This window comes from Pithys albifrons, chromosome 7 (genome assembly GCF_047495875.1).
Source record: "Pithys albifrons albifrons isolate INPA30051 chromosome 7, PitAlb_v1, whole genome shotgun sequence".
Lineage (NCBI taxonomy): Eukaryota > Metazoa > Chordata > Aves > Passeriformes > Thamnophilidae > Pithys > Pithys albifrons.
The window spans coordinates 49809869-49822326 of record NC_092464.1 but is presented as its reverse complement, the minus strand read 5'-3'; the positions used below and the strand labels follow the sequence as shown (position 1 = coordinate 49822326).

At 38.5% G+C, this 12458-nt stretch overlaps 1 protein-coding gene across 50 annotated transcripts in view; it reads right to left on the bottom strand.

The window, feature by feature from the left end:
• Nucleotides 1–12458, bottom strand: part of CLASP2 (cytoplasmic linker associated protein 2) — a 156441-nt gene that overhangs the window by 55702 nt on the left and 88281 nt on the right. For all 50 annotated transcript variants that reach the window (XM_071561468.1, XM_071561473.1, XM_071561469.1 and 47 more), the window contains 7 exons: nt 11946–12091; nt 10657–10792; nt 7411–7481; nt 5595–5654; nt 4387–4464; nt 3653–3820; nt 1128–1183 (listed from right to left, as the gene is read on the bottom strand). In XM_071561468.1, the coding sequence (XP_071417569.1) occupies nt 1128–1183; nt 3653–3820; nt 4387–4464; nt 5595–5654; nt 7411–7481; nt 10657–10792; nt 11946–12091 (715 nt within the window). The remainder of the gene's footprint in view (nt 1–1127; nt 1184–3652; nt 3821–4386; nt 4465–5594; nt 5655–7410; nt 7482–10656; nt 10793–11945; nt 12092–12458) is intronic.

Sequence of the window (12458 nt, the reverse complement as noted above, 5' to 3'; positions counted from 1 at the left end):
GGAAACCAAGAAATTACACAGAGTGAGAAGCAAACTACACCTCGTGTTGCCATGAAATGCATATAAGGACAGTTTGTTTTACAGTAATATTTGTATGCACAGACATGTATTCACAGACTATTCTGAGCTGGAAGGGACCCACAAGGATCATCGAGTCCAACTCTTAAGTCAAGGGCCCACACAGGGGATTGAACCCATGACCTCGGCATTATTACAACCAAGTTTTAACCAACTGAGCTGATCTGAGGGTCTTCATTCTGCGTTCCCACCTAGTGCAAATGACAATTCTCAATGATTAGGTTATTTATTACATTAGTGACTGCTTCACAAACGTAAGGAAAGTCACAGCATCCCTTGAGATACTGAAGGAAGAAAATATTCCCACTCTTCAGCTCAGATAGAGCCACAGGCAAGCTGAATGCATACCCTGAAATGCTTCAGGGTCGAATCTTCTGTACTTTCGTATTCACCTCCTATTATTTATTGAATTTTAACTATTTACTTCAGCCAAAACCCATTGGTTTTAGGTCTTCAAAACTTGACTCCTCTTAACAGTTTCAGTATCCACAAAACAAGAGTTCTCAATGATGGGCCATTTGTAAAACGCAGCTCAAGGATTGTCTCCACAAGGAGTTACTAAGACATCATGTGAAGAGAGACTGCAGTTTTTAAATTATGAAAACTCAAATGAAACTCTTTGAATTACAAATATGTGGTTTGGGCTTGGTTTTTGTTTCTTTTATAAAGAGCAACAGCTATATGGGAACAGATGAAAGGCACAGTGAGTCTTTGATTTCCAATTGATGTAAGCCTAACAATCACAAAGAGGCCAAAGAATAATGTTTTGTTTCTTTGAGAGTGACTGTTCCATGACAAACCTCCAGGAGAGATGATCAATTAATAACAAATTTTGTCTCATACTTGCAACCACTGAAACTACATTAAAGGTGAAGTGAGTGTGAGGCAATCTTAGCTCCAGGTACAGTTTGTAGCAACACATACCATTATTTAACTTGGAAACAGGGTAAATGCTGAGACAGTAAAACTTTAAGCTGCATTTAGAACTTTTATTTCAAAGAACATGAAGAACAATTACTGTCCACTCTACTATATTACTACCACCTTACCTCTGCCTGCAAGACTTGCTGGGCTGGCTGCAGACCATTTAGAAGACAGAGGACGACTGAAAAAAGTAAAAAAACTGAGTAAGTTTCACATATCAGATCCAAAAGTCAACAATAAAAGAGAGAAGAAAAGTAATTTTCTGTTCTTTTCTCCCCTTCAACTTTCTCAGAATACTTTAGATAAATATTTTAAATACAGGATGATAAGAAAAACAGAATCATCCTTTATATTTTATAAAATTACATCTCCATCACAAAGCACTAATCTTTAGGTTACCCACAGGCTCACTTTGCTAACAAAGTTCAGGCACTACACATGTGGTCACAGAAACATTTAAGATGATCAGTACAAGGTTTTAACCACAGGGCTGATCTTATAAATCAGCTGTGAAACAAAACCAGTGGAAGCTACCCAAAAATCCTTTATTTATGCAACAAATTATGTCAAGTGGTGTCTGCAGTAACAAGAAATAAAAGCTGTACAACTCATAAGCCTTCTCCAGTCCTGTCTCAAGAAGTGAGTTACAAATTAAAAAGGGAAAAGTTGAAACTTCCAAGCAGCTAGACTCCATTTCCCCTCTTTGAATGTTAGAGGCACCCAAAATATAAAAAACGAGAAAGATCCCACATTTTTCCTCTATGTTTTCTCTCCATTTCCTTTTTGCTGCCAAAACAAGCAGTTGCTAAAGCAAAATCTTTTTGTCTACTCATGTTTAACTGTGAACTCATCTTTCAGCCTGGTTTGAGGGGGTAAAATGAGAGATAAGCAAAGGACTAGCAGAGGAAAGCACAATAGTTTAATCACTGGTTGAGTATCTGATGGAGAAGGTTGGTATTTGCTAAAATAGTTGAATACTTCATCAATAGTCATATTACAAAGTACGTCAGAGTCACAGCATTAGTAAAAATAACCCATCTCTAATTTTAAACCTGAGAGCAGAGAGAAAAGAGATGCCTCACACTGTGTATTTATCCCAGTTACTGGCTCAGGTGCTCAAGAATAGAGAGGTGAGCACCATGACCTAACCCCTCACAGAAGATCACGTATTTGCAGCTGATTATGAATAAACTTGCCTTTCTGACACTAACAACTAGTGTTTTGAAGCTCTTTTGACACAAGTAAGCTGAGGAGGCCAAGGCAGAGCTGCTGGGTGCATCCTGATCTTACAATGTGCTCCAAACAGAAGTCCCAGACAAAAGCCATCCTCTACTGCAAACTACATTTTATTTCAGTGGTTTCATAGAGGTAGGCACAAGTCACCATATTCCTCTCAGTCCACTATCCTCTTTAAAGCCATTTTGGATCAATGACCTGTAAGTTCAGAGGTTCAAAAACCACACAGGATCAGATCTTCAAGCAAAAATCACTGCCATATTTCCTAAGTTAGTCTACAAAGGGGGAATTCAGCATCAATATTAAAAGCCAGAAATAGAATTCTGGGTAACACAGTAAAAGCACATCCATCTGAATGCAAAATTAGTGAAAAATCAATTAAAATTATTTTCAGTATCGTTGTCTCTTAATTTCTTATTTTACTCCTCACTTTTTGTACAGTACCACTTGCATAGCTTGCAATAACACTTTCAATACACAAGTAATGAAGATTTGAGAGTATCTTAAGATTCTGATTTTGGTGTAGTTTAGTTTGTAACAGTTTATTAGCAGTAACTCATTAACAGCACTTTGATTTTCAGATGGGGAATATAAATTAATTTAAACAAGAATATAATCTTTGTATAAACACTCATTTGTGGAAAAGAAAGTGCTAGCAATATCTTACATCACAGACAATTATTTCTTTATGTTTTTTATAATTAAAAGTATCATAGCAAAGGTAAGATAAACCTCTGATATTTAAGGTAGCAGCACACCCCCCCAAAAAAAACCAAACAGAAAAAATTAACTTCAATATGCTAGAAGCAATTTTGTTTCAAGTCAAAAGTGAGAAGACGAGTTTGCAGGCTTTGGTAATGAAGCATCTGAATTGAAATCTGAACAGGTTTTAACACTTTGAGGAAGCTTTCTAGAATTTAAAGGAAAAAAATCACCACATACTTCTAGTTCTATTGAAATTTCTACTAAAAAGCCAGTAGAGTCTTTTTGCTATTGAATGAATCTCACTATTGGTGTCCCTTTCTCATGCCTGCCTTTAAGATATATACATATATAAAAATATATATATAGCAGGAGAACCATTATACCTTTCCTGGTTTTATTCATTGCACCAAAATGCTGGACATAAACATGTGAACCTTGAAAATATTTTGGTGTTAATAGAGGCTGCTAAGGAATAAATATATGAGTTAGAACAACCTGCTAAAATCCAGTTAATGACTGCCCTTATTTCTCACCTTGCTGGGTTAATACTGTCATACAGCAAAACACAACAAAAAGTTTTATTAAAAAAAAAATTAAAGTGATGAAATAGAACCACAGCTTTTCTGTATATACCAAAAACCTGGCTCATTTCTCTTGAGAAACAGTTTGCACCCATTTATTGCCTCAGAAACAGTTCAGTGTCCCTTACTTGAGGCTCTCCTGTGAGCTGGAGGACGACCTGTCTGACTGAGGGAGAGATGCAATACTGCCCGAGTTCTTCAAGTAGGTCTGAAGGCTTCGTTGATAGGGCGGCTCCAGAGAATTGTACAGAGTCTCAGCTTCACCAGGGAAGTGATTTCTAAGACCAATATAAGCCCTGCAAAAATAGAATAACCACATGTAAATGCCTCTGTACTTCCTTTAAAGTGTGGAGTCAGGATGTAAAGATTACAGAATGAACCACAGGCAGGCAGAAGAGGAAGTCAGACTGAAAATATGTAAAGCATACAATACTGCTTATCAAGTCATGAAAGAAACCAGCTACATTGACTGAATTAATCTTTTCAAAGTAACTTAGACCATCCTCTGAACTTCTCACATTCATTTACCAGTTCTGAGGGGGAGCAAAAGGAATTCTTTTCTGGCCTTCTCACTAGCCCAGGTGCTGCAGCTGTTTAATGACTTAATCAATGAGGGGAGAATAATTATGCAGCAATATCAGCCTTTGTAACTCTGGTTTCAATAGAATCGTCAAATGCTGCACAAACATATTGACTGACAGCTTTCAGATTGTCTTTTGCAAAAGAAACCAGGTAGTAATTCAAGAACAGAAACATCAATTTTCAGCCAAACTTGTGTCCTCCTCTTCAGCCACTGTCAGCAGCTCACCTTGGATTAGAGCCTTCTACCACTCACGTAACACAGAAAATTGTTCAGACTCACTTTCTTGCCTCCACTCTTGCTTCTGCATCAGCATCGTGAATGCCCTTCTTGATTGTTTCAACCAAAACAGCTGCATGCCTAGAAGAAAGACATTATTCATGCTACTCCAAATTCTATTTTAAGTGGTAGTTTAACACTTTAACTAACATCACTCCAAGTAAAAAACAGCTGCAATAGTAGTTTTTTCCAACATATGCAGTAAACAAACACTTAAGCACACTGATGACATAACTGCACCTTTTGTAGAGTTTTAGGTCAGTCTCCTCCTTCCATCTAAAAGGACTTTAATCTACTTTTCTGACATACACCCACCTATCACACTTAAAATATCACACTTTAGAAGTTATTTAAAACAACCTTTTTAAGACACCTGCTTTCCTGAAATGGAAAAACTCTGTCCACTACTATATTAATAGTATGAAAAAACAGAAAAGACAAGTAAGTTTTCCTAATGGAAATCCAGCTCTGAAAGCTTCTGGCATATGAGTTGTAAACCTCAATACATGCTCAAAGAACAACATCAGAACAACCCAAAATGGTGACGATAAACACATTTTAATTCAAGATGAGCTTTCGGGTGGGAGGTTTGGTATTTGGTGGGGAAGGTGATGGTGTTTTTTATTTTTTAGACACTTTGACATAAATCAAGTGAATTCCCCACTTCTCCCTCAGGAGCACCTTGAGGGATAAAAGTGTGACTACAGAGCTAGGGATGAACTCTTCAGAGCGTTCTCTGGATGCCTTTTAGTCTCTTTGCTCTTTGTGTTTACAGTGACCATCCTGCAAAGCTGATGCGTGTGCCATTTTCCCATCTATCTGGAGAAGCTACAGTGTGCTTTTTACTCATTACCAGAAAAAAATCCTCCAGGCTCATCCCACCTGCCCTGTTTTATGGTAAACACACAAACTTCCTCCTTTCAGGAGAAAAGACAGATGCTTACCTGTGTATGCACTGCTCACATGCAGGCTAGGAGAAGAGGCCGAGGGTAAGGAGAGGAGGCAGCAGGAAGCCAAGGCTGGAGGGCACAGCTCTCCTTCCCCCAGCACCTGAATGAGCCACGTAACCTGCTGTGCTACAAGGGCTGTCTGTGCTGGAAAGCTTGGCCAGCACTGAACAGTGTAACCCAATTAAAGGATTCCATGACAATATTTTTGTTTTAAATTACATTAGCAGTTTAGTCTTGGGGGAAAAGTAAACTGGCTCATACCTTTCCAGTGAATGTGTCTGCCACTCTTGTAACAACAGGTCTAAAAATTCAAAGGAACGCCTAAAAAGACAGAACACAAGTTGTAATTAATACTCATTTCTCTAATAGGACTGTGGAATAAACACTAACTTTATTCTTTCCCCGTGAGGGAAATAAATGAAATAAAAGCACATTTATCTGTCAAGTAAGGGCATTGGTCACCTTACTGCAAAGTTAAAATATTCTGTATAGAAAGCAAATATGCAGGCTAACTAATCTTAAACTCCAAAATAATAGATGTAGTTCAATTAACCATGTGCTGCTCAAGTCATGTTATTACACATATGCTACATTAATTGTATTAGCTCCAAAAGACAAAAATTAAGCTGAAAAAACTGTACAGAGTATAAAATCTTAATATTAAAAAAGAAGAAACTTAAAGACACAATATTATTTTTATGGCAGTGTATTTCTGTCCAAACACTATCCCATCCTTTCATCTGTCATTACTGAGTATGTAGCATAAAGAGAAATGTGAAACCATTAGTACAGGGCTCTGCATATAGAAAGCACTCCAAAAGACTTGCTGGCACTGTACAAAGGAAGTTATGTAACTGTACACATTATTAATTCAGAAATCTCGACAATTTAGCAAACAGTCATTAGCAAAGGGTGTATTTTGAACTATGTCTAAAGCTACATCCTGAAGAAAAAAGTCCTGACACAGATTAGGGAGGTGGATGTAACAAGTTTTCAAACAGATCATGGACTCGGTTGCCTGGAACTATCACTTTTTCTGCTTATACTACATATTTGACCTATTCTGGAAGGACAGATTTGATTTTATTCTGCTCAAATCCTTCAGACACCAGCAAGGCAGGGAAAGAAACCCTGAAAGGCTTTTCACTTTCACAACCAATCTAGTGTTCTGCTGTCTTTCCAAAGGAATGGAAGCAGTATGGAAACAATGACCCCACAGTGCCCCAGCCACCTACAGTCCAACATTCTTCAGTAAAGCCACTGCAGTTGAAGGCACTGAAGCCCCTGTGAATTGTTCTGCAGTCACATGAGAAGTCATGACAGGTCAGTACAATTTGAGATAACGCCTGCAAAGGCAGCTCAGGCCCAAAGCAAATACTTCAGATGATCAAGCTGTTTCTTGCATGTATTTCTGTCACTCCCTGGGGTAGGATTGATCCAGACAGCCTGACCTCCAGCATTCCAACTGCACTGCACTGAAGTTACCAAGCCCTCCAGGCATCAGGAGAGCAAGGTGCTGGCACACCCTGCATGCAGCACTGCAAGTACTGCAGTGCTCCAGCGAGAGATCACCTCACCAGGTCCAACAGTAACCCACTGGCTCACTCTGGTTCTTTGCAAAGACACAAGTCTATTCCACACCTTCCCAGTGCATCTCTGTACCTGTGTTCTTTATTCTCACTGGACTGAGAAACACAAACTTGTGAGCCATTGACTTAAAAGTTGGACTCGATGATCATTGTGGGTCCCTTCCAACTCAGAATAGTCTGTGTGTGTGATTAACTAAGCTTTTCATTTTCTTCTGGTTTGAAATCAGAAGGCAATTTTTCCAACTAGTGTTAGTAACATTTTAAATCAGACAAAGTTCTGCAGAAGTCCACAGTGTATGCTGCCCAGTAAGGCAGAAAGTACCACTCCCCATTATCATCCAGTGTAACTTTGCTGAAACTGATTTTTGTAGTTTACCATAGTTTTGTGTATTCAGAGTTAATGGCCATAAATCCTCTAATCTGTTCAACATATGACACTATTTTAAAAAGCAACAGCTAAAATAATTTTCTATTTATAAGGTACTCACCTTCTAACTGCAACTGACTTTGAGGTACAGTTGCTTGTTATTAAAGGTATGAGACGTGGCACATGAGTATGCTAACAAAAAACCAGACAAAGTAGTTAATGACAAAAGCATTCCTGAATTCTGAATTTGCACTGTACTAATTCAGTCAGACAGAATTAACAACATAATAAAATACTTACCAAAACTAAATCATAGAATACTATTAAAAAAAGAGACTGGTGATAACATGACAATTGATTAAAGTTTTTTTTTTCCAAAAGGTCAAGCAAAAATCACCTTTAATGCCATCAACAATCACACCATGTTATGCAATGCTTTGCTGTCAGAAGTAATATATGAAAGTAAATGTAGCTGTCTCAAAGGAGTTGCAAGTTGATGTCATTCTAGTTTTGCCACAAAAAAAAGTAATAGCAGCCTTAAAAATCAGAGTTATGAAGCAAAAACTAAATCAATAAATTTGAAACTATGGGCATTCTTTCAGGGATCAATACATTTAGGGCTACAAGGACCAAATTCTTTTTAATATAAAATATGTCAATAAAGTAATAAAAGCATTAATACATAATATAAGCAAGTTTACAAATATTATCCATATGAAAAAACAGCTAACATTCTGATGGAAAAAGAAAACTACGGAACTCCCACTACTTAAGGTGGATAAAAAAAATTAAATTAAATCCAAATGCAGTACTTGAATTCAGAATTAAAGCAGCCTTACTTCAGCTTACCTTAACTGTAGACACAAAGTATCACAAGCTTAATTCCAAGTAACAGCAAAGTGGTTCAACAAATCTAGTTTCAATTAATTTCTTTAGTCCTTTCTGTATTAAATACCTGTGGCAATTTTTAAAATAGCCCCCAGTACAGTGTGAAACTGTAGGCTAATCGAAAAAAACCCCAAACAACAGCTTAAAAACTGCAGTACTGGAAAATTTGTACTATCTCATGCATAATACTAATAGTGCTTAGGGTTATAGCTGCAGGATATCAACACACAAATCACCAAAAAAGCAGAGAGATAATGATCAGCTCGCAGAGTGCTGCCAACTTCAGAATTAGGAAGGAATTAATCAAAAAATCTGGAACAGCTCAACAGTTGCATTTCTTCATACTGATGTACTTTTAAACATGGTCTTAGGAGGTTTGTTTGTGTTTTGCATAGTTTGCAAACTGAAAAGAGGCACATGACTGTCAGAAAGGGACAACAGGCAATGTCAGACGCAAAAATAAAATGTTTCTATAGACTAAGAAACCTGTACTTGCCAAGTCTTTGGACCTACTGGCACTGCAATTTCTAGAAAGACTTTTGCAAAGGAGTCAAAGCTTCAGGCTTGCTTCATTCAGCTTCAAGACTTCACATTTCATCTGTCACTCCCTTGAGGCTGGAATGCCACCTGCTTCCTCCCAAACCACCCTGCAGCTCAGCTGACTAACCTGAAATCCACCTCCCTCCTGGAGATTTCTGCCACCACACCATCTCTCCAAGATTCCCTTCCCACCACCCCCACCTATTTTTTTTTAATTGGTTTCCTGATTTATTTGGAGTCATGAAAGAGAAATCAGACTATGGCTTTAAGAACTACCTGGAGAAGAAATATGAAATCCAGCAACGGCACAGAGATGAAATGGAGCTCTTCAAGATCACCAGTATAATACAACCTCCCTCTTCTTACGGAGACTCACTCCCACAGCAATTACACACTAAAGCACCAGGAACTGAACTGGCTGTCCCTGCATTCCAGTAGGAGTTTTTGAGCAAAACACTGACTCCAAAAACTGCAATAGCTTGAGCTCTAAATATTCCACTGATCACACACCCCCTGACCAACATCCATTTAGTCCAAAGGGGCATGGGACTGCATTTCTATTTGACTCTGATATTTAATTTTTTTCTACCGAAACCTGAATTTTCTGCCAAAATAACTCTCATAAGCCATTTATTGGTTGGGTATCTGAACAGTATGCATAGGACTTTCTGTTAAAACTACAGCTAACAAGAACAGAAATTTAAACAGAATGGGGGCAACTATAGCTGATGTGCAATCTTGTCATCAACTAAACTAAACCAGTAATGCCAATATAATGTAATTGGTGAACTTTTATTTCATGCTGCTTTTCTGGTGAACAAGACTAATGGGTTAGTTTCTTACATGCCTGAGTTCACCCAAGACTACTGCAAATGGTATTGTTCTCTTACAACTTTACTGGTCCTGTGTGTGTTCCTTCCTCGCTCTCAACTCTGTGCCACCTCACAGTGCAGTGTAAGAGTCTGACAAAAAATGCCATGGGATCTTATCTCAGGCAAAGTGCTGATACAAAGGTCATGCGTGCAGAAGTCTCAAAGCACATTCTCAGAGGCATGGACAGACAGAATAAGGACAGATTCCAAAACATACCAAGGATGACAATAAAAGGTGTGAGTGATGAAACCACTTAGGTTTACAAAAACTTACAAAACTGAAATCACTGATGAGATCATAGTGAATGGCAGTAAGTTACTGGCATTAAAGAACACCATAACTTTTAGTGCAGAAACTACAGACAACCTCCCACTTGTATCTGAAACACCAAAATATCAATACAAGACCCAAAAATCTAAATATCTTGCCTCAGACACCAGTCAGCAGAAGATACTTAAGGAACATTTGATAAAACCAGCTAGTATAGCATACTCCTCTTTTCTATATGCTATAGGTTTAGGGACACAGCTTAGAAAGTTCTTAAACCCAAGGATTAAAATCTCTAATGAATTTTTCTTTCACAAACTTGTGCTTTTTGAATTGATTTACCTCTGTCTGGCCTCTTCAACATTTTATCATGAACTTCACGTTTCAGATTTATTTTATTTTATGGGCATATGTGTAGAAAGAAATAGCTTTGCTTTGTTGTTTAGTTTTTTTAATCTCAGTATCTTCTTAACTCCTGGCTTAACTTTGTCTTTTCCAAAGGTTCAGTTAAAAGCAGTTACTCTCTGAAATACACCTGACTTTTTAGAATTAACAAATTGCCAAAACAGACCATGAAAACTGACTTGCTTTTCATACCCATTCACCCATCTTTACTACGACAATGCTGCTAATTGGTTCCATGGCTAAATAATACTTGTCCACCTGTGAGAAATGTTACTCCTCTCCACTGAGGAACCATTTACAACCCTGTTGCTGTTATTATCAGAATTGTTATTATCTCTGCAAAGAGCCACCACGGGAATATTCCCAGCCAGCCAAGAGGGAGAGGAACACCTACCCGAATAATGAATCTAATGGCTGCACATCCAGAAGTTGCCATCACTTTGGCGCTGTTGGGAACCAGATTAAAAAGGGTAGGCACAATTGCTTCAGCGCCGTGGTCAAACTTGTTTCCCAGGACAGTGGACAGGTGGCTGTTTCAGGAAAAGAAACACAACTTGTCAACAGAAATTAATTCCTGAGTCTGAAAATCACAATGTTCACTGTAGATTTTAAAGACTTATCGCTCCAAACAACAGAATTTCTCAATTTCACAGTTTTCAAGTCCTTGCCTCAACAGAACTGAAGGATTTGTGGAATATTTTTGTTAATTAGAAGTCAAACATTTATAAGTTGATTTCATAATGAAAAACAAATACCAAAATTTGAAAGCCTGAATAAAACCCTCAAAGAATATCATTGTATTTCTGATTTTTAACACACTTTGAGAGATATAAATCTAATATTTTACATAAATTACTGGGTTTTCTTCCTTTTAAATGCAAGCAAAACAACAGAATTAGCCAACCATAAAATTTGAGTCTCATGGCTATTAAAGGTTATGTTCTCAATTTTAACAAATATACAAACACATACAAAACAGTAATTCCACTGTCCATTGGGGACAACAACCGCTTCTTTCATGCAGAGACCATGAAAAAAGAATTTGCATCCAGCAAATGATACATCAAGTACATTAAAGTTTTAGGGATAAAGAAAAATTCCAGGCTCTCAGGCCTGGACGAGAACATTTACACACTACTTTTACACTACTCATGGCTTCCTGTTGGGAAACATTAATATTTAATTTTTCAAAGCCTCAATTTCCCTGGCAAGAACTTTGTATGTTCCAACATTTTCCTTGGTCTATTCAATCAGGAGGCCAGAATAGACTCCAGGGTGTATGGGTTTCAAACAGCCACTGAACATCAACATTAACATCATACACTGAACATCAACACTAACATCATTAACTGAATATCAGCCCATCGTGCCCCCTTGTCCTATTGCTGAGTGCCTGGGAGAAGAGACCAACCCCCACCTGGCCAGAACTTCCCTTCAGGTAGTTCTAGACAGTGCTGAGGTCACCTCTGAGCCTCCTCTTCTCCAGGCTAAACACCCCCAGCTCCCTCAGCCTCTCTCCACAGCACTTGTGCTCCAGTTCCTTCTCCAGCCTCGTTGCTCTTCTCTGGACCCACTCCAGCCCCTCAATATCTTTCCTGAACTGAGGGGCCCAGAACTGAACACAACACTCAAGGTGTGGCCTCACCAACGCAGAGCAGAGGGGGAGGCACGAGCCATACTCACGCCACAGTGATGCAGGCCTCTCTGACCACCTGGGACCGCAGATCCTTTGCCGACAGCTTGAACGCGCCATCCAACAGCCGCAAGTGCTGGAAAAATCCATCATACTGTGCAGCTCCCGCAACAAGCAATGACCGGACCTTCTTCAGCTGAAAAGATAAAGGCATTCAGCTTAGGACACTACCAATATGCACTTCAAAATAATAATAAAAAAGAATAGCTTCACTGTAAATATGTACGCAGGCATGTCTTTAAAGCATAATTTTGAAATATATGGCACTAATTTAAAAAACTGTCAAAAAATTACATTGCTTAAATTCTGGAGTTAAAAAATAATCTCAGAACCCAGTCTACAAATGTGTGTATGGCCAGACTTTGTGAACACAGATTTGGGAAGGGCTCTCCCCACGTGCCCTTCCAGCCTGCGCAGTGGATTTTTTAGGTGAGGCTCAGCGTGTGCAGAACTGGCCCCACCGTTTAAGTCCTGAGGTCCATTGCCACAGCTGAGCGAGCTTG